The sequence below is a fragment of the Sarcophilus harrisii genome, chromosome 4 (genome assembly GCF_902635505.1).
Source record: "Sarcophilus harrisii chromosome 4, mSarHar1.11, whole genome shotgun sequence".
NCBI classification, from domain to species: domain Eukaryota; kingdom Metazoa; phylum Chordata; class Mammalia; order Dasyuromorphia; family Dasyuridae; genus Sarcophilus; species Sarcophilus harrisii.
This window is the reverse complement of record NC_045429.1, coordinates 644,562-661,616: the sequence shown is the minus strand read 5'-3', so window position 1 is coordinate 661,616 and position 17,055 is coordinate 644,562. Positions and strand designations below refer to the sequence as shown.

General features: G+C 58.2%; 1 protein-coding gene across 3 annotated transcripts in view; it reads right to left on the bottom strand.

Annotated features, from left to right (window-relative positions):
- Nucleotides 1–867: 867 nt before the first annotated feature.
- USP33 (ubiquitin specific peptidase 33) overlaps nt 868–17,055 on the bottom strand; it is a 41,092-nt gene continuing 24,904 nt past the window's right edge. For 2 of the 3 annotated variants that reach the window (XM_031968850.1, XM_031968852.1), the window contains 17 exons: nt 16,286–16,399; nt 15,499–15,577; nt 14,149–14,566; nt 12,932–13,054; nt 12,236–12,351; nt 10,007–10,179; nt 9,807–9,901; nt 8,636–8,669; nt 8,057–8,102; nt 7,763–7,943; nt 6,673–6,799; nt 4,330–4,499; nt 4,150–4,231; nt 3,616–3,724; nt 3,166–3,268; nt 2,626–2,694; nt 868–1,978 (listed from right to left, as the gene is read on the bottom strand). In XM_031968850.1, coding sequence (XP_031824710.1) covers nt 1,821–1,978; nt 2,626–2,694; nt 3,166–3,268; nt 3,616–3,724; nt 4,150–4,231; nt 4,330–4,499; nt 6,673–6,799; nt 7,763–7,943; nt 8,057–8,102; nt 8,636–8,669; nt 9,807–9,901; nt 10,007–10,179; nt 12,236–12,351; nt 12,932–13,054; nt 14,149–14,566; nt 15,499–15,577; nt 16,286–16,399 — 2,197 coding nt within the window. In that variant the 3' untranslated portion in view covers nt 868–1,820. The remainder of the gene's footprint in view (nt 1,979–2,625; nt 2,695–3,165; nt 3,269–3,615; nt 3,725–4,149; nt 4,232–4,329; nt 4,500–6,672; nt 6,800–7,762; nt 7,944–8,056; nt 8,103–8,635; nt 8,670–9,806; nt 9,902–10,006; nt 10,180–12,235; nt 12,352–12,931; nt 13,055–14,148; nt 14,567–15,498; nt 15,578–16,285; nt 16,400–17,055) is intronic. The other variant, XM_031968851.1, reaches the window with a different exon arrangement.

The window sequence follows — 17,055 nt, the reverse complement described above, 5'->3', positions numbered from 1 at the left end:
CAGAATGTCCATGTGTCCCCATGCTTTAAAAAGGCTCACTTGGTCCTGCAACGCCTGCTGGCTCATCATTGGTCCATAGGACTCTTTCCTTTCACAGATAACAGTCCTTAAGAAAGGTATTCAAGATGGATCATACAGAAGTAATGATTTTGTGGTCCCCTGATTTTTTTTGGGGGGGGGCTTCTGTTCTGGCAATAAGCCAGTGATTCTAGATCTGCTGGCCTTGGAATCTGCCTCAGGAAACTCCCACACCCAATCTGTCTGATTCTGACCTTTAGTCAGACAGCCTCAGAATAGTTGCTAGATCAAACTCCTGAGACAACAGACCCCTCCTCGATTCATTGCTGACTCATAATCTGGTCGGTAATAAGCTGGCCAAGGAGGTGCTGGGCACATTACCTGGGGGCACTGGGCACACCCTCTGCCCATCTGCTGGGAGGGAGATCCAGCAGCGGACATTGCCGGCCCTATCAAACTGACACTTGGGAGGGACAAAAGTCAAAGCCGTCAGAGAACGGCTGCCCCCCAAGGGGCGGATCTGATCTGGACAGCGTCACATCTCAGGTAGCTGTTTGCCCTCCTCCGTGCTTTCTTTAGGAACCCCCTACTCAGGAAGGGCGCTACAAGTGACAGCGAAGAGCCTCGCCTTCGGCGAACCTCTCGGGAAGTCTCGGGTGCAAGAACAGCCCACCTCCTTTGCTCCTCAGGGGCCCTCCTCCTGCCCCTCCTAGAGAGGGTCCCTTTGGGGCCCGCAGGGGCACCCCTGCCCTCCTCGCCCTTCCAGGGGCCGTGACCCCCATGAGCTTCCCACAGGAAACCGACTCGTCTCCTTCCCTGAGGGCCCCCCACAGACTTTCTGAAGACGACTGTTTTTAAAAATCGCTTTATTGAGCTGGTTCAGAACGTCACTGGAGCTGTAGCGGTAACAAGTGGTCCCTCTTCCAACAACCCCGACCGGCGCCATCCGACGTTCCCAAAGGGGTCACCGGCGACGCGATCCCACCGTCAACCCAGCTTTGGCCGTCACGTGACAGTGCCGCGAGGGGGCAGGAGGCTGCTCAGGAGGACCGTTGACGCACTAACCCAAGCTTCTCCAGGCGCTCTTCAGGGTGGTCAGGGCGATGGGTGCACATCACGTACAGCATGCTCTCAAAAGAAAATTACCCTAAAACTTGCTAAAGATTGACGGGCGCCAACGCAGATGTGACGTTCTTTGGGCTCGCCAGGATCGACACGTTGACGTTGACAAGTCCAGACAATAAGTTACATCTGTGGACAAGTCCATCCAAAGGAGCAGGCGAGGCCGAGGTCCGCGCACGTCACGGGGGCGCCGCGGTGCCGAGGGAGGGGCAGGGGTCACCTTTCCTGAGTTTGGGGCCATCCGACCTTGGGATCACCATGAAGGCCCCCCAGGGTCCGTTTCAGATGGGCGCCCCCGGTGGAGCGCTCCACGGGGCTCAGAAGCGTGGGATAAGGGTTCGAGAAACATTTGAAAAGCCATTTTATTTTACAAGTCTACAAAGGACACTATCAGTTTCCACGTGGTACAAAAAGATCAATGACCTACTGTCCGCTGATTGAACAACCTCGAGCTCCGGAGCTTGTCCCTTTCCAAACGCGACATTTGAAAGATTTCACAGTAAATTATTTAGCATTAAAAGCATCACCTAGAGAGACGCCAAGCTGCGACACGCGTCCACAACTGTAATGCCCAGTGAGGGAGTGGGGGCAGGGGAGAAAAGCGAGAAAAAAACCATGCTTTCGGAACGGCGTGCGAGCGGAACGGCCTTCCACGGACGGCACGCTCGGCCTCCCGCCGCTCAGAGGGCCCGCGTCTCCACCTCGATCTTCTCCTCCGTCTGCAGCGCGTCGGGGTCGATGGGGGCCACGGGCGGACGCAGGATGACCTCGGGGCCCCCGCCATAGATGGACTGCAGGAAGTGCCACGTCTCTTCGGAAATCTGCCCCGAGTCGGCCCCTGGGGAGGAGCACACAGGGAGGATTCTCTACGGGGACCTTCGAGGTTGGGCCCCGCCGGCCCAAACAACCCAGGAAGTCTCCAATGGCTACTCCCCGTTGTGAGAAAAAAGGGAGCGGGGAGGGGGCAGGGCTGTCCAACCAATTGAAAGGCCTCAGAAGGGGGAAGTCACACAGAACTTCTGCTCCCCTCCCTCGCCCCCCACTTTCCACCTGCATTCAGACCCACTCCTCTATCCAACCCCCTAGAGTGACCCTGAAATCGCTCTGTGGACAGCTGAGCATCTGTCACTCCTCATTCTACCTTGAAGAAAGACTAGGGCAGAGGTGAACCTGGCCCCTGAGCTGCATGACAGTGTCTGCTCACCCGTCCAGCCACCTGTCTACACGTCCGTCCATCCTTCCATTCCTCCCATCTATCTGACCATCCTTCCATCCATTCATCCATTCGTCTGTCCGTCCATCCCATCCATCCGTCCCTCCATCTAACCTTCCATCCATCCATTTGTGGATCCACCCACCCACAAAGCACAGCCTGAGAGCAGTCCAGTGGGGGGAGGGACCCCTTCCAGCCCTCCATGTCCCCAAAGCGTCGCCGTTCCCAGCCAACCAGAGCTGTGGCCCAGAGCAGGGCATGCCCGGGCTCACCTTGTTTGAGGAGGATGCTCCCACCCTTGATGATGGCAATCTTTGTGTTATCGATGGGCCCGGGGGGGTCTGCAGCAGGGGAGGGAGAAGAGCAGCTCTCAGACACATGGCTTTCAAAAAGGCCAGATGCCCGAAAACCAGCCTCCGGAGGAGGAGCCGGACGTGCCATCTGAGGGGCACCTGAGCTTGTTTGGACCCGGGTGTTTCTGGAGGAGTGGGGTTCCCTGTGCCGGGGGGCTCCGCTCTGGACCAAAGGCCATCAGCAATGGCGGCTCCCAAGCTCAAGGGGCGGGTTTCCTGGCCTCTCCTTGGGACCACCTATTCCTGAATCCCTACGGGTGGTCCCTGCCCCGATGCTCACGTCCCCCACCATTTCCAGCCCCTCCCCTGCCCGTTCTGACTCCTGTGCAGTCAGTCTGGTTGGGTCACCGGCCAGAACTCGGCCCAGACTGCCTGCCGCCCTCTTTGAGACCCGGGGCCCTTGGTTTGGGCCTCCCAAGGCCACATAAGCAGAGCCCCTCGGGCTGGAAACGAGCTCACCTCCATCCTTCCCCTTGACGAAGCCTTCCCACTCTCGGAACCACTGCATGCTGATGCAGAAGAAGGCGGCCGGGGACTCCTCCTCTTGGAAGGCTCGGTTCAGCTGGGGGAGGGGGGACCGACACCGCTGCTGCAGGGGCCGCCCCACCCCCGCTCACGGGGCTAGGGGGAGCCGGAGCCCTGTCATCCCATCCCAGCATCCTCCATGACCTGCAGCCCGTTCCCCTCTCCAAGCCCCGTGTCCTCTGTGACCCAAAGCCCTTCCCCCTCCTCATCTCTGGCTCCCCAGCATCCTTCCGACCCCCAGGTTGACCTCTCAGCCCTTCCAGCATCGCCAGACAGACCCCAGCTCCAGGCCGGCCCTTCTCTCCGCCCCCACGTCCCAGCCGTGGCCAAAGGCAGGCATCCTGGCCTTCCCGTGACTCGCCCCCCCCCCCCCCCCGACTTTACCCGGATGAACATCTCCAGCTCCATCTTCCTTCTCTTTTCCACTTTCTCGGCTTCGATCTGGCAGGTGTGGCACACGTACAGGTGGTTGACGGCTGGGCCTCCCCCGTACCTGAGTGAGGGGCGGCCCCTGAGTGTGGGAAACGGCACCCCCGACGCCCCATGGGGACACTGGCCCTCAGCTGCCTTGCGCTCCCCCAGCCCTCCAGGGGATGCGGGCACAAAAACAGGGGATGCCAGGAGACATCAGGTGGGCAACCTCGGCCAGCCCGGCGGCGTCTCAGACACATGTGGCAAAGCCGGCCCGTTTTAACTCTGCGTGAGGGCGCCAAGGAGAGCGCCTAAAAACAGAGGCTCGGCTTTGACGCACAAAACGCCCGAGGAAAAGAACCCAAACTGAGTCAGGGAAGAGGGGGCCCTGGGCCCCTCCCCCAGCCTCTCCCTGGCCTCCTCCGCCCGGGGGCCTCCCCCCTTCTGTTCCTGGCCTCCCCCGACCGTTCCCCAGCCTCCCTTTCAGACCCAGAGGAGGGAGGCTACCTGCTATATAAATTGTCCCAGATGTTCTGAGGGAGCATCACCACTAGGTCCTCGATGTAGCCGGCTTTGCGTGGGGGGACTCCTGAGAAGAAGGGGATCATCAGAAGCTGCCCTGGGAGCCCCTGGGGAGGGAGCCTCGAGGGAGGGGAGGCCTTGGTGCCCGGAGCCCCTGCTTCTCACCCCCGTGGACACAGAGGAAGTCCTGGTTGGAGATGGGGCCGGGCTCGGCGAAGGTCTTGAACTTGTTCAGCCACTGCCGGGAGACGTAGAACTGCAGGAGGCTTGGCTCCATGATGTTCAACAGGTTGGAGACGCGCCGGCGCTCCTTCTGGGCCTCCTCGCTGCTCTTCCTGGCCGAGACAGACCCTTCGCTGAGGGGGACGGGCCCAGCACTCCCTCCCCCCCATGGGCGGGCAAGGAGACCAGGAACCCCAGGCAAGGCCGAGGCTGCAGACCCAAGTCCGGGCGTCAATGGGAAGTGGCTGCTTTACGGTGGTTTTTTCCCCACTCGAGCATGCGAGGGCGTGAGTGTGCGTAAGCGTGCCCACAGGGATTTGTGCCCATGTATGAGCACGTGAGTGCGGAGCTCTCGGTGCTTTGTGCACACGCACACCAGCATGCTTGTACACGTGCATCTGCCTGCTCATGCACACAGCATGTGCACACACATATTCATGCATTTTACACTTCTGCACACACGGACACGTTTTACACTTGCTCACACACATACTCTCATGCACACCCAGACCACACTTGCACATAAACACATACAAGTGCATGTGAACACCAGCACATGTCTATCACACTCACACAGACTGCACTCTTGCACACAAGTGTGCGGGCACAGCATGCTCTCATATGCAGCCATGCATTTTTGCACACACACACTTTACACACTTGCAGTTTTTCACTGTGCACACGTACTCACACATTTTTGCACAGTGCACATATTCATGTAAACACGTGCATTCTTACACGTGTGTGCGCACACACACTTTAACACACATGTCCACATATTTCTACACTTGTGCACATGTACTCTCATGCACAATGCATTTTTGCACCTTTGTGTGCACATTTTCATACTTGATTACACACACATGTATTCATGCATGCACCAAGACCACAGTGCACATACACATACAAGTGCGTATGCACAGCATATCTAGCACACTCATACAGTTATGCAGATTTTACTCTTGCACATGGGTGTATGCACACACACATATTCACACTTGTGCACAAGTACTCTTGTGCAAACATGCATTTGTGCACAATGCTCTCATGTTCACAATGCACCTTGCGCACTTGTACTCATGCACATTTTTACACACTTGTACCTATAGGGTTTTACACTTGTGCACATATACCCATCCACACATGCATTTTTGCACACTTGTACTCATGCATGCACATTTGCAAGCCCATGGGCACAATGCACTTTCATGGTCACACATGCAGTTCTGCACACTACTCCCACACACTTTTACACACCACATTCTCATGTGCACACACATGCATTTGGGCACACGTACTCATGCACACACATTTACACACTTGCAAACATGCATTGTACACACTCATGTGCACACACACAGCATACCTCATGGTCATATACATTTTTGCACACTACTCAGGCACATTTTTACATACTTGTGTGCAGCATACTCTCGTGCACACATGCATTTGGGCACACCTGCATGTGCAAACACGTACTCATGCATACATATTTGCAAGCACACGTATGTGCACACAGGCACTCGCAAACAACCATGCATCCTGTAGCCTTTTGCCCCTCTCCCCATCCTGGGGGAGGTCACTTGTATCAGGCATCAGGAGCCCCCCTCCTGCCCCCAACACTGCCGGGCCCTGGACCTCTTGTAGACCTTTCACAGATGAAGGCTTGTGGGACCTGAGGAGCACCCCCCTTCACCCCCCACCAGGGATGCTGAGGAAAAGGCAGGTCTTTGAACCGCAGGAAGCATTTCAGAAGCCCTATGGAGCCTGAAGCCAGGAAGCCCTGAGTTTGAATCCTGTCTTGGACACTAAATCCAGATGAGGCACTTGTCTGCTGCTTGCCTCAGTTGTCACCCTTGTAAAATGGGAGCCAAGCCAGCACCTTCCCCCCAGGGTGACCAGGAAGCCATCAGGCACTTAGCTCGGGGCCTGGCACACAGCAGATGTTTAATGTATGCTCGCTCCTCGTTCTTAGGCAGTGTCTCCCGCACAGATTGGATCTCTGCTGGGGCTGGGGAGTGCTATAGCCGCCGACCTCGCTGCTCGTCTGCCACGAGAACGGGGCACCGCAGGTCCAGCCCGTGAGCGCGGCCAGCTGGGCTTGGGCCGGCCGTTTCCCTCTCCTGACCAGCCCGGGGCAGCCCTTGCGGTACGTCCGGCACAGAAGAGGCTTCCCAGGGGCCAAGCGGCCAGTGCCCGCCATGGGTGGCACCCAAGCTTCCCCACGGAAGCCCACACTCTCTCCCAACCACCACCCGCGGCGCTTTTGAGGCGCCATCCCCTCACCTGTAGAAAAGCACGTAGGCCTCTGCATTCTGCACAGTTACCTCCGAGACCTCGGTCACGCTCTGGTCATCGAACTCGTACCACAGGTTATTGAGATTGTTGCGGCAGTAGGCGATGTAGTGTCCGCCTGAAAGGGGAGGGGGGTCGGTGCAGGAGCGTGCCCCGGGACGTGGCTGTCATGTCTGGGGGCAAACCTCTCGCCCAGTCGTCACCCAGCCCTGGGAAAAGCCACTTCTGGCCCATCGGTCCTTCCCGCACAGACCCCCCAGAGCAGAGGAGGATCTCCAATGCCCCCAACGGGCAGGGGGAGATGGAGGGGGCGCCCACCCATGCCCAGCCAGGACCTCCCATCTGGCGCTCAGGCCACGAAGACGCCCCTTGTGTGCTCCAGGCGCTGATCTCAGGGGTCCCTGGGGTCCCCCGGGGGCTTCTAGTGGGAGGCTCTCACCCAAGAGGAGCCCAAGAGGGACAGCTGCCCTGGCCAGCTCCGGGCTCTCTGGGCCCAGGCTCCAGCTCAGGAAAGCAGGCGCGTGGCCGGCCCAAAGCTCAGCCAAGGAGGGGAAAGCCGTCTCCTCAGCCCCAAGCGAGTCAATCAGTGTGGCTCAGACGACTTCTCTGGGGGCCGCAGCGAGCACAGCCAGAAGCCCCGCCTCCATGCGCCAGGCCACATTTCTGGGGGCGGCCAGATGTGCACAAACGCGCTCGGGTGCACCCAGCACAGTCCTGCGTAAACCCAGGACGGCAGCCGGAGCATGAAAGCCCCAAGGCTGCGTCTGCTGGGGGCAGAGTCTAGCAGTTACTCAATACGGCATGGGCCAACACGGACTAACATGGGCCAACACGGACTAAAGGGACTAACACAGGCCAACACAGACTAACACGGGCCAATACAGACTAACATGGACCAACATGGACTAACACAGGCCAACACAGACTAACACGGGCCAACACGGGCCAGCAGGGGCTAGCACAGGGCTGACACGGGCCCACACGGGCCCACGCGGGCACCCTTGCACGCCTTGGCTCACACCTCAGCCAGAGAAACTCTGGGGAGCCCATCCCCCTGTGGCGGTGACGCTGCCGTACTCACTGCTTGCGGTGCCGTGGTGACAGATGACTGACAGCAGGTCATAGGTCACAATCTGGGCCGGGCTGTCCTTGGCAAGGAAGGGCTGGAGATCCAGGCCCTCGAGAGGGAAGGACACGTGGGTGCTGATCTTGGTGGAGAACATGAGCTCGTGCCTGAACCTCTTCAGGTGGATGCACAAGATCTGCAGCCAGAGCCCGGCCGTTACTGGGCGGGGTGGGGAGAAGGCCCTCCCCCACCCTCAGAGGGACAGGCTGTCCACCGCCCAGGGACCTGGGTTCAAAATGAGCCGCCTACCTCAGGGAACTTCTGCACCTTACAGAACTTTACTCCATTTCTCAGTCTAAAGAAAGAAGGGGAAATCAGTTTAGGAAAGGCCAGGAGAGGGGCTGTCTCGAACCCTGAGAGGCGAGCCACCGGGCAGCATGTCCATGGCGGGCCAGAGTCAGGGTGTCCCCTGACCACTGGACCACACTACCCCGGCTAAGTTACAGAAAGCTACCACTGGGATTGGGGGGGGGGGGGGGAGGGGGCGGGCTGTGGAATGAGCCAGACCTCCTCCTGGGGCCCCGCTTTAGACACGAGGTCCACGGCATTCCTCACCTCCTGCCCCACTCCCTGCCTTCGGCCCCGTGCCCATGAGCTCGTGCCAAAGCCATGCCCAAAGTCCTCCTTGGCCTGACCCTCCTGCCCTGGGAATGCCTCAACAGCTAGAGGCTTGATGCACCCACCTCTGGAACCGGCAACTTGGCACCACTGGCCCCATGAATCGGGGAGTTGGCGCCCACCCGCTGGGAACTTGGAGCCCACCCACCTCCCCAGGGCTGGGCACTTAGTGCCCACCTGCCCACTGCAGACTCGCGCTCCCCTACTTACTTTTTGCACCGTTCACAGCTGTACATGTTGTCACCTGCAGACAGAAAACGTCAGATTCACTCCCTCTGTGACCCAGGCAGTGGCGAGTTGCTCGAGCGCCTCCAAAGCCCCTCCTGACCCAGTCCACGCCGCCCCTGAGGTGGGGCAGAGGAAGCCTGGGGGGGCGGCCATAACCCAAACTGCTCTGCTCCAGTCTGTGGGCCAGAGCCCACCTCTGCCCGGGGGCCTGGAGGACCAGAGAAGGAGGCACCCCTCGGGCCGGACGACCCGGACCCATATCAACCAAACACCACAAACCAGTGGCCGTGCTGAGTGCTGGAGAGACCACAACAACCCGAGGGGACGGCAGTGATGGGGGCGGGCGCTGGGTCTGCACACAGGGTTGGGGAGAGGGCAGGGACTCCCCCTCCTGCCTCGTGAGTCAAGGGTGATGTGGCTGTGAGCTGGTGTGCCCAGAGAGCCAAAGGGCACTTAGACCAGCCCAATGGAGAACAAGCCTCAGCTGAGCGGAACCCGTTGTGTTAGGCAGGTCCACGATGGATCAGTTCTGAGGTTCTGGCGGGGGGCTCCTGCTCCTTTGCGGGTCAGCCCCCCAAGTGGGGACAGAGGCTGGACTACCCGAAACGGGGGGAAAGGAAGGGCAGAGAAACTAAGTAGAAACCCCCAAGGGAAGGGAGGTCACTCATTTAGGGCAGATTCAAGAAAACCGGGCACCAATCATAAGGGAGGGGTCAAGGAAAGGGGCCAAGAATGAGGGATGAGAGACACAAGTCAGAGCTAGAGTTCTGGTGCGGAAAAGGCCTAAAGAAGGCCCCCGGCTGCTTCCCTGAGGAGAGCCCAATGCGCGTTCTCAGCGACAGACCCCCCCCCCCCAGAGCACCAGAAGCACCCCCCGTTTGTCAGGAAAGGCACAGAACGCCCTTGATCAGAGGCCGGAGCAACAGTGATGGCTGATGGCTTCTTTGATTACACGGGACCAGCAGTAAAGCCAGACGAGCAAACAGCGAGAGCACGGAAGCCCCGCGCTGTCCCTCCACCAACGGGTGCCCGGGAACGTCCATGGCCCAAGAGAGGTCTGCTCTGCCCCCGGACCAAGGCTCCCCAGGCTGACTTCCCAACGCTTCGCAAGCTCCAAGGTGGTTTAAGTGAAAAAGTGAGAGAGTCGCCTTACCTTTGAGCTCATCTCTGGCGAAAAAGGCAGCGAGACAATCTTGCAAGGTCACTACTGGACCCCAAAACCAGCTAGGGACACAGGAGACAACAAACCTGGAAAGTCATTGACAGAAAAAGAAGGGCCAGCAAGGGGGATGCTGGTTAAGCAGAAGCTTCAAGGGCCCTGACCAAGCCTGCCACCGAGGAGGGGCCACCTACCTGCGCAGGTACTCCACCAGGAGGGCGATCCAGCCCTGGGGCGCGTACGCCTCCCCACAGGAGCCCGCTTTCACCATGGCGGTGGGGTGGCTTGCCGAGTGCAGCCGGGCCAGGTCCTCCTTGCCGGGGATGGGCAGGGACAGGTCCTGGAAGGTCTCCAGAGTCACCGACACCTGCAGTGGCAAAATGCGGCACTCGGGCACCCATTCTCCCAGGGCCTCGGGGGGGCCATCAGGGAGCTCCGCCAACTTCCACGTGGCAGTCCTTCTTTGGGACCAGGCCTTGGGCCCAGTGCTGGATCCCGTAGGACCCTTAGGCCACATCCCCACCAAAGCCCCAGCATGTGACTGGAAGCTGAGTCCCGGAGGGTTCTGACCCTGGGCCACAGAGTACTGAGGAGGGAGCCCCAGCTCCGAGCCAAGGGCAAGCTCACTGAGGGCCAGCAGAGGCTCTCCTGCCCCAAAGGGATCGTGTCCTGGCCCAGTGACCGGCTGAGGCTCTGCAACCCCTCTGACACCGACTCATGGGACAAGCCTGGTCGGGTCACTCAGCCACAGGGGGACACAAGTCTGGGGAGAGGGCAGGGGGCCCAAATTGGACCTTACCCCACTAAGGAGGCATCAGACCTGAGTGCGAGAGCCGCACCTGACTACCCAAACAGAGCAGCCTCCCACCCAAAGGGCCAACAGTAATGCCGAAAGCCTACATTCCTGCTTTCCTTCCCCAAAGGCTGTCACCTCCCCCCCCCCCCCCCCCCCCCCCCATCCGAGTCTGGGGCTTAGAAACCTTTGCCTGCACATTGTCAAGGCTCATCCCAGCAACCCTGCTGTGCCATCTCCTTGCTCTGGCCCGGGAGGCCTTGGGCTGCTTTAACTGACCCAGCGTGCTGCTAAAAACATGTTCTTTTCCCCAATACTAAATGATCCTCCAGGATCTAAAACCTGGATCTAAAATCTAAAAAGGGCAATTCTTGCTAATCCTTCCCCATCTTTCTATGATTGGCCCGGGCTTTTCTTCCTCTGCTTATCCTTACCTGGTTTTGAGACAAGGATTCAGCTTTCCAAAGAGAAATGGACAGAATGGAATCTTCCTTGTTGCCATTAGGTTAACATCCATTTTAGCAATTTAGCTGCTGTGCCCCTGGATGCCCGTGCCCACACACCCACACACCGTAGTTGGCGGATCCTTTGAGTACAATTTAACTCCAAGAACGACCCTCAACACATCAACACTTTCTAGTTGAGCTTGCAGTCTGACTAAGGTGATTTCTGATTTCTAGTCTATGGAAGTACGGTAACTTAGAGCCTAACTTTTTGCTTTAAGGTTTTTTGTCTCTCAGTCTCACAAACATTGGACTGAGTTTTTTAATGCACTCAATGTCCCTCTCTCTGGTTATAAGGGAATTCAATGCACTTCTTCTTTGGGGGTGAAGGTTTTCCTACAAAAATCAGAGACAAGAAGAGTTGAAAAACTTGGACAATTCTGTATGTGCGTCCAGTTCCTCTTCTATCTCCTGCTCATGGGAGTCAATAATATGGCCAATGGGAAAAGGCTCAGTGCTAGTCACTTAACAGAAAATGTCCCTGGCCACAATGGGGAGAGTGGGGGACCACACTTTGGCTCTCCCGTGATCTCCATGGGACTGTGTGAAAGGACCACCTCCTGGAGCCCCGGGCGCCTTGTCTACAAAGACAAGCACACGGCCTCAAAGTCATTTGTGACTCCTGGCTACACTCCGGTTTCCAAGCCCAGCGTGTTCACTGTTCACTGTTTACTCTCCATGGAGAAAGCTCGTTAGCTCGTGGCCATTTGGTCCCTTTTTCCTTTGCGCTCTTAGCAATTCTGAGTTCGTCTGCCATTGACATTACTCACGTGCTGACCAAACCTTTCCCTTGCCAGCGTCTCAGGTTGTGCTGGTAGGACAAAGAAGTGCAGCTCTTTGGTCCTGGTAATAATGAGCCATTTCCGGGCCGCAGCAAATGTCGGTTGCTGTTTCCGTTAGGCTGCACAGTTTTTAAGGACTTAGTTCAAGAGCCCAAACAAGTTCAATCGTGAGGAAGTTCAGCACTGTCTGCTTCGGCTCAGAAAGGGAACTTCCAGTAAAACCTCCAACATCTGACTAAAATGCCCTGGCAGGGGCTCTCCATGGAGCTAAAACCTAAATTCCTTTGGGAGGAGGAAGCTGGTCCTGTGGGGACGTGTCCCCCCCAGCCCGCTGCTCACACTCACCCGGTCACAAGTCAGACACTGCACGGAGCTCACGATCGTCCCATCAAAGATGTCCGAAATGACGCTCCGATACCGCTTTTGCTGTTTCTTCCTCTTGGGAGACGAGGCTGGCAGCGCTGGGGCACAGAGAGGAGCGGCGACCATCCCCATCAGTGCCTCAGACGCAACCTCCTCTAGCCAAGAGCCTTGGGCACAAAGCAAGCGCCACCCAAGATGGGGGAGATAGCAGACCCACCCACAAAGGAGTTAAGATCCATGGGCTTCCATCTCACCAGGGACCAACTGACCTTCCCCACTCCTTAGCTGCGAGGCCTTTGGCAAGACCCTTCCCTGCTGCCTGCCTCAATTTCCCCATCTGTAAAAAGGATGGTTCTCAGAGTTTGTAGGGTGCACTCTAGAAATACCGGCCCTATGAACCAGCAGGATAACCTTGAATACCCCCCTGTATTCAGCCTTCTGGGTGCGAGTTCCTCAGCTTCTGGAATGTCCTGAGCCAGACCGATGGCTGCTAAGGTCCCTGCAGCCTCCCCACCCATCCTCACAACAGCCCCATTTTATAGATGAGAGCACTGAGGCAGGCAGAGTTTACATGACCTGGGGATGCACAGCAGAGATTTGAACCCACGGGTCTCCTGACTTCAAGGCTGGCGCTCTGTGTTCTCAGTGCCCCCAGGGCCAACCTGACATGCCGTTTACCTCTTTTGTGGCCGGACGTGGTTCCTGACCACAAGGAGCTCGACTTGGGAGGGCTGGTGGACAAGCGTGGGGCTCCTTCGCTCAATGGGAGATGGTCATTGGAGTGACTATCGGGCGCATGTTCTGGAAATAGCAAACGTCTGCGTCAGAAGCAAGTCAGCAAATGTGACAAGGAATCAGGCTTCAGAGGCTCGTCCAGGGAAGACCCAGCTCGGAAAGGGCTCCCCTCGAGAGCCTGGGCAAACCTTTGAGAGGTCACCCACAAAGAGGCAGGGCTGGCCAGTGCCTTGCCGGCCCACGGGCCGGATGGGTCCTGCATCCCCCTCCATGAGAGGTAGTGGGAAGGGGGGTGAGGAATAAGGGAGGCAAGCTGGGGCCCAAAGGAGAAAGGAGGAGAGGAGAGAGCAGGAGGAGGAAGAAAGGGATGGAGGGGTGGAGAGAGGGAAGGAGGAAAAGGTGGAGGACGGGAGGGAGGGAAAGAACAAAAGGTGGAAAGAGGGAGTGAGAGGAGGAGGAAGGGAGAGGAAAGTGAAGGGATGGAGAAATAGGAGGAGGAAAAGAGGAGGTGGAGAAAGGGAGGGAGGAACCAGGCAGAAAAGGCTCAAAGGAGGGCTCTACCCAAGAATCATCATCCCCCAGGTTGAGCACCCACTGTCAGTATGGCTGCCCGGCCTGTTCCCTTTCCATAATGGAATCACTCCAAGATCACTGGGAAGGGGGACGTGATGTGAGTTGGGTCACTGAGGGCCTGTGTATCATGGGCTCACGCTGGGCGCAGGGAGCTCAGCACCCAAGGGGGCATCATGGCGCACACGCCTCCGGCCACCAGCCATTTCCTTTGGCCAAGACCGCGGGCCGACCCACTGAAGCCCAGTTCCTATTCCTCGCTGCTCCCAGAGGAGTCCCTGAGGCTGAAGGCAGGCGGGGGTAAGGTCGGAGCTTTCTCCGGCACCTAGGGGCCTTGGTTGGCACCAGGATGGGACCCCTCGGGGGCAGGCTCAGCCAGAGCTGCCTGGGGCCCTGAGGCCACTTTGGTTTTTTCTTAACCACACTGTGGTCCCCCTCCCGGTTCCCATTCCCTCCTTTGCCCCTCTTGCCAAATTCACACGAGGCAGTGACTCCGTGGAAGGATTCTCCCAGTGGGCCACCTGCGCCCCGCCAGGCTCGTGGCACCCCAGTGCTGACCCTAACTACTCCCCTGACCCCTGCAGGCTCACCTGTGAGCCGGCTGTGTATCTGCACTTTGACGGTCTCCTGGCTGTTTAGAATGTCCACCATCTCCGACAAGGTGTCCACGTCTTTCTCCATGTCTTCCTCGGGACTCTTGGGGCCCACCTTGTGACCCAGAGCTTTCTCCTTCATCATCCCGGGGCTGGGATTGTTCTCATCCTCCTGGATTAACATGGCGGTCTCCATGTGGTCCTCCATCAGGCCGCGGGGGCCCGTTTCATTGTCAGCCTTGTCGCTGCTCCCACACGATTCACACGACTGGAAGTCCATCTCCGAGGGGCTCTTCTCGTCCTCCATGGCCTCATCAGCCGGCCCGGGAGGGGCCCCATCCTCAGTCTCCATGACCTGCTCTTTGAGTTCCTCATGAAGCAGGTCCATTAAACACCGGAGGAATTCCTGGGCATCCTGGACAGAGACAGGGAGAGAGAAAGCCTGGTGGAGCACGTGCAGTGTCAGACTTTTCCACTCTTAAGTCACTCTACTCGTCTGCCTCAGTTTCCTCATCTGTAAAATAGAAAACCACAGCAGTCGACAGTGCCCCTCCCCCAACCCTGTCTGTGGGCTTCCAGTTCTGCAGCTTCTACCATAATCTTTAAGCCAGACCCAGACTCCCAGGGAGCCCCTCTCTAATTCCTCATGATGGCCTGGAGGGGAAGCGGGGATCCTTAAGCCGAATTCAACCGTCTGCCCTGGGGTAAAGGTGCTCTGAGGCCGGCCCCGGAAAGCAGTGACTGATGTAAGATGAGAAATGGCCATAGTCTGACCCTGCTGAGGGGGCAGCTGGCACAGAGTAGATGCTTAATAAACGCTGGCTGATTCGCCCACTTCTGCAATAATAAAACCAGAACTTCATCACTGCAAACAGAGGAGGCTTCTTGGGGCATCTGGGAGATTCCTCCCCCCTCTCCCCCTCCCCCCCAGCTGTGTCCAGGTATCGCCTGGATCTCTGCCCTGTTGTTCCAAAGGGAGGAGAGAGCGCTCCTGGACCAACAGAACAAGGGTGAGACGGAAAAACTGACAGGTGCACACGCGCTTAGCCGCGAGGTCCCGCGACCCCTCCGTCCTCCTACTGCCGCGGCTTCGACACTGACTTAGGAAAGATCTCAAGCTGCTTCCTGAGCGCCCGCCCACACAAAGCCCGAGCCGTTTCTGCTCCAGGACCAAACCTCAGTAAACTGAACCAAAAGTCTCAGTGGCCTTGAAAAGCAAAGGCTGAACGCAGAGACCAACCGCTGGGACGCCTTCCCAGGAAAACCGCCAACAAAAACGTTCTCAGAGGAGTCTCTGGGCCAGCCCACGAATCTCACCCCCAGATGCCATCAGGGCAACCCACTTACCTGCTGGGAATAACCTCGAAATGTTGGGTTCACAGTTTTAATTCCTTGAAATAAATTGGTCGGGACAACAGATCCAGGCCTGGGAAGGAATAGGAAAAAAACATGACATGGGTCCTGGGGGAGGGAGGGCCTGTGCGGGCCCCATCTCGGCAACACAAAACCGCCAGGTGAGGAAAGCGATCTGCGCCTTCCACATCCTCCAGGGAGGCACCACCTCCCGCCTGCAGTCTACATGGAACACGAGACCACGGCCCGAGTTCTCCCTGGTTCTCTCTAGGACAAAGAATGCGAGGGAAATTTCCGCCTTCAAAGTGGAGGTCAGTATTAGAGGTCGCGGGGGGAGTGACAACCTTCTCTCTCCTGAAAAAGGCCTTCAGGCCAGGCCCGACTCCAGACACAAACACAGAGCCATATCTAGACAGCCACCAATGCTGTTCAACGCTGGGGTCCCCTAGGACCCACTGTTTCCTGCAGCCCTGGCTAACAAAACCCGACACGACACAGAGAACGTTCACCTGAGGCTTTCTGAGTCCTGTGGCCCAGGGCAAGGAGGGCCAGGGTCTCACTCCCTAAGCTTCTTTTTCCTCAGAGCCAAGGTCACACTGACCACCAGGGAGTCACACTGACCAGTGAGCTACCTGACTATGGGCCACTGTCCACGTAACCTCCCAGGGTTAGAGACCCAGCCTGAGAAGCCTCCCCCCCCCCCCCCCCCCCCCCCCCCCCCCCCCCCCCCCCCCCCACCCCCCCCCCCCCCCCCCCCCGGCCCCAGCTGCCTGGGACGTACCTGCTCTTATGCCAGAGCTCTGTCATCAGCTTGAGATAGCTCTTGCAGATGGCCGGTTTCTTATCCGTGCGGGCCAGTCCTCCACAATCAAGGAAGAACTGGGTCAAAGGCGGACTGATTTAAAGGAAAACAAAGGGGAGGGTACCGAAGAGCAATGAGACCCTGGCCTCTTGGACACTGCCCGCCGCCCCTGGCCAAGCAGGTGGCCCCACCACCGCTCGGCGCGCCGCCGCCCTCCGCCTCTATCTGGGTTTCCAGCACTTGGCACAATGCTGGACCTCAGCGGGCAGAACGGCCCCGCCACAATACAAGTCAGAGGGACCCGCCAGGGACCTGTGAGAATAAAGCCATGGCGCCAAAGGCAGGCTTTTCAAATCGTGGCCCCCGTGACACCGTAGGCGACCTGCTCACGGCTCTGCACCTGGGGCCGTGGAAGCAAAGGGTCAGAGGGGATGGGGGGGCAACAACTGTGTGCTATATGGATGGCAACAGGAAGAGGTGGGTCTGGGGGAGAAGAGACCCCCAAGGCTGCCTTATTCATCCTCATGCCATACAACAGACTCCAGCTAGAGAAGAAAAAGGGGGCTGGGGGGAGGACTCCCGCCTGTCACAGGCAGGGTGAGTATGTGTGGGTGGGGGAAGGGTGCTATTTGCCTGGGCCACCGCTGCTGCTGGAGGATCCAAGGATCACAGTTGCCCTAGAGCAGCCGCAGGGGGACGATGGTGGGAGACATGCTGGAGTGAATGGGGATCGGGGAAGGGGGTCTGAC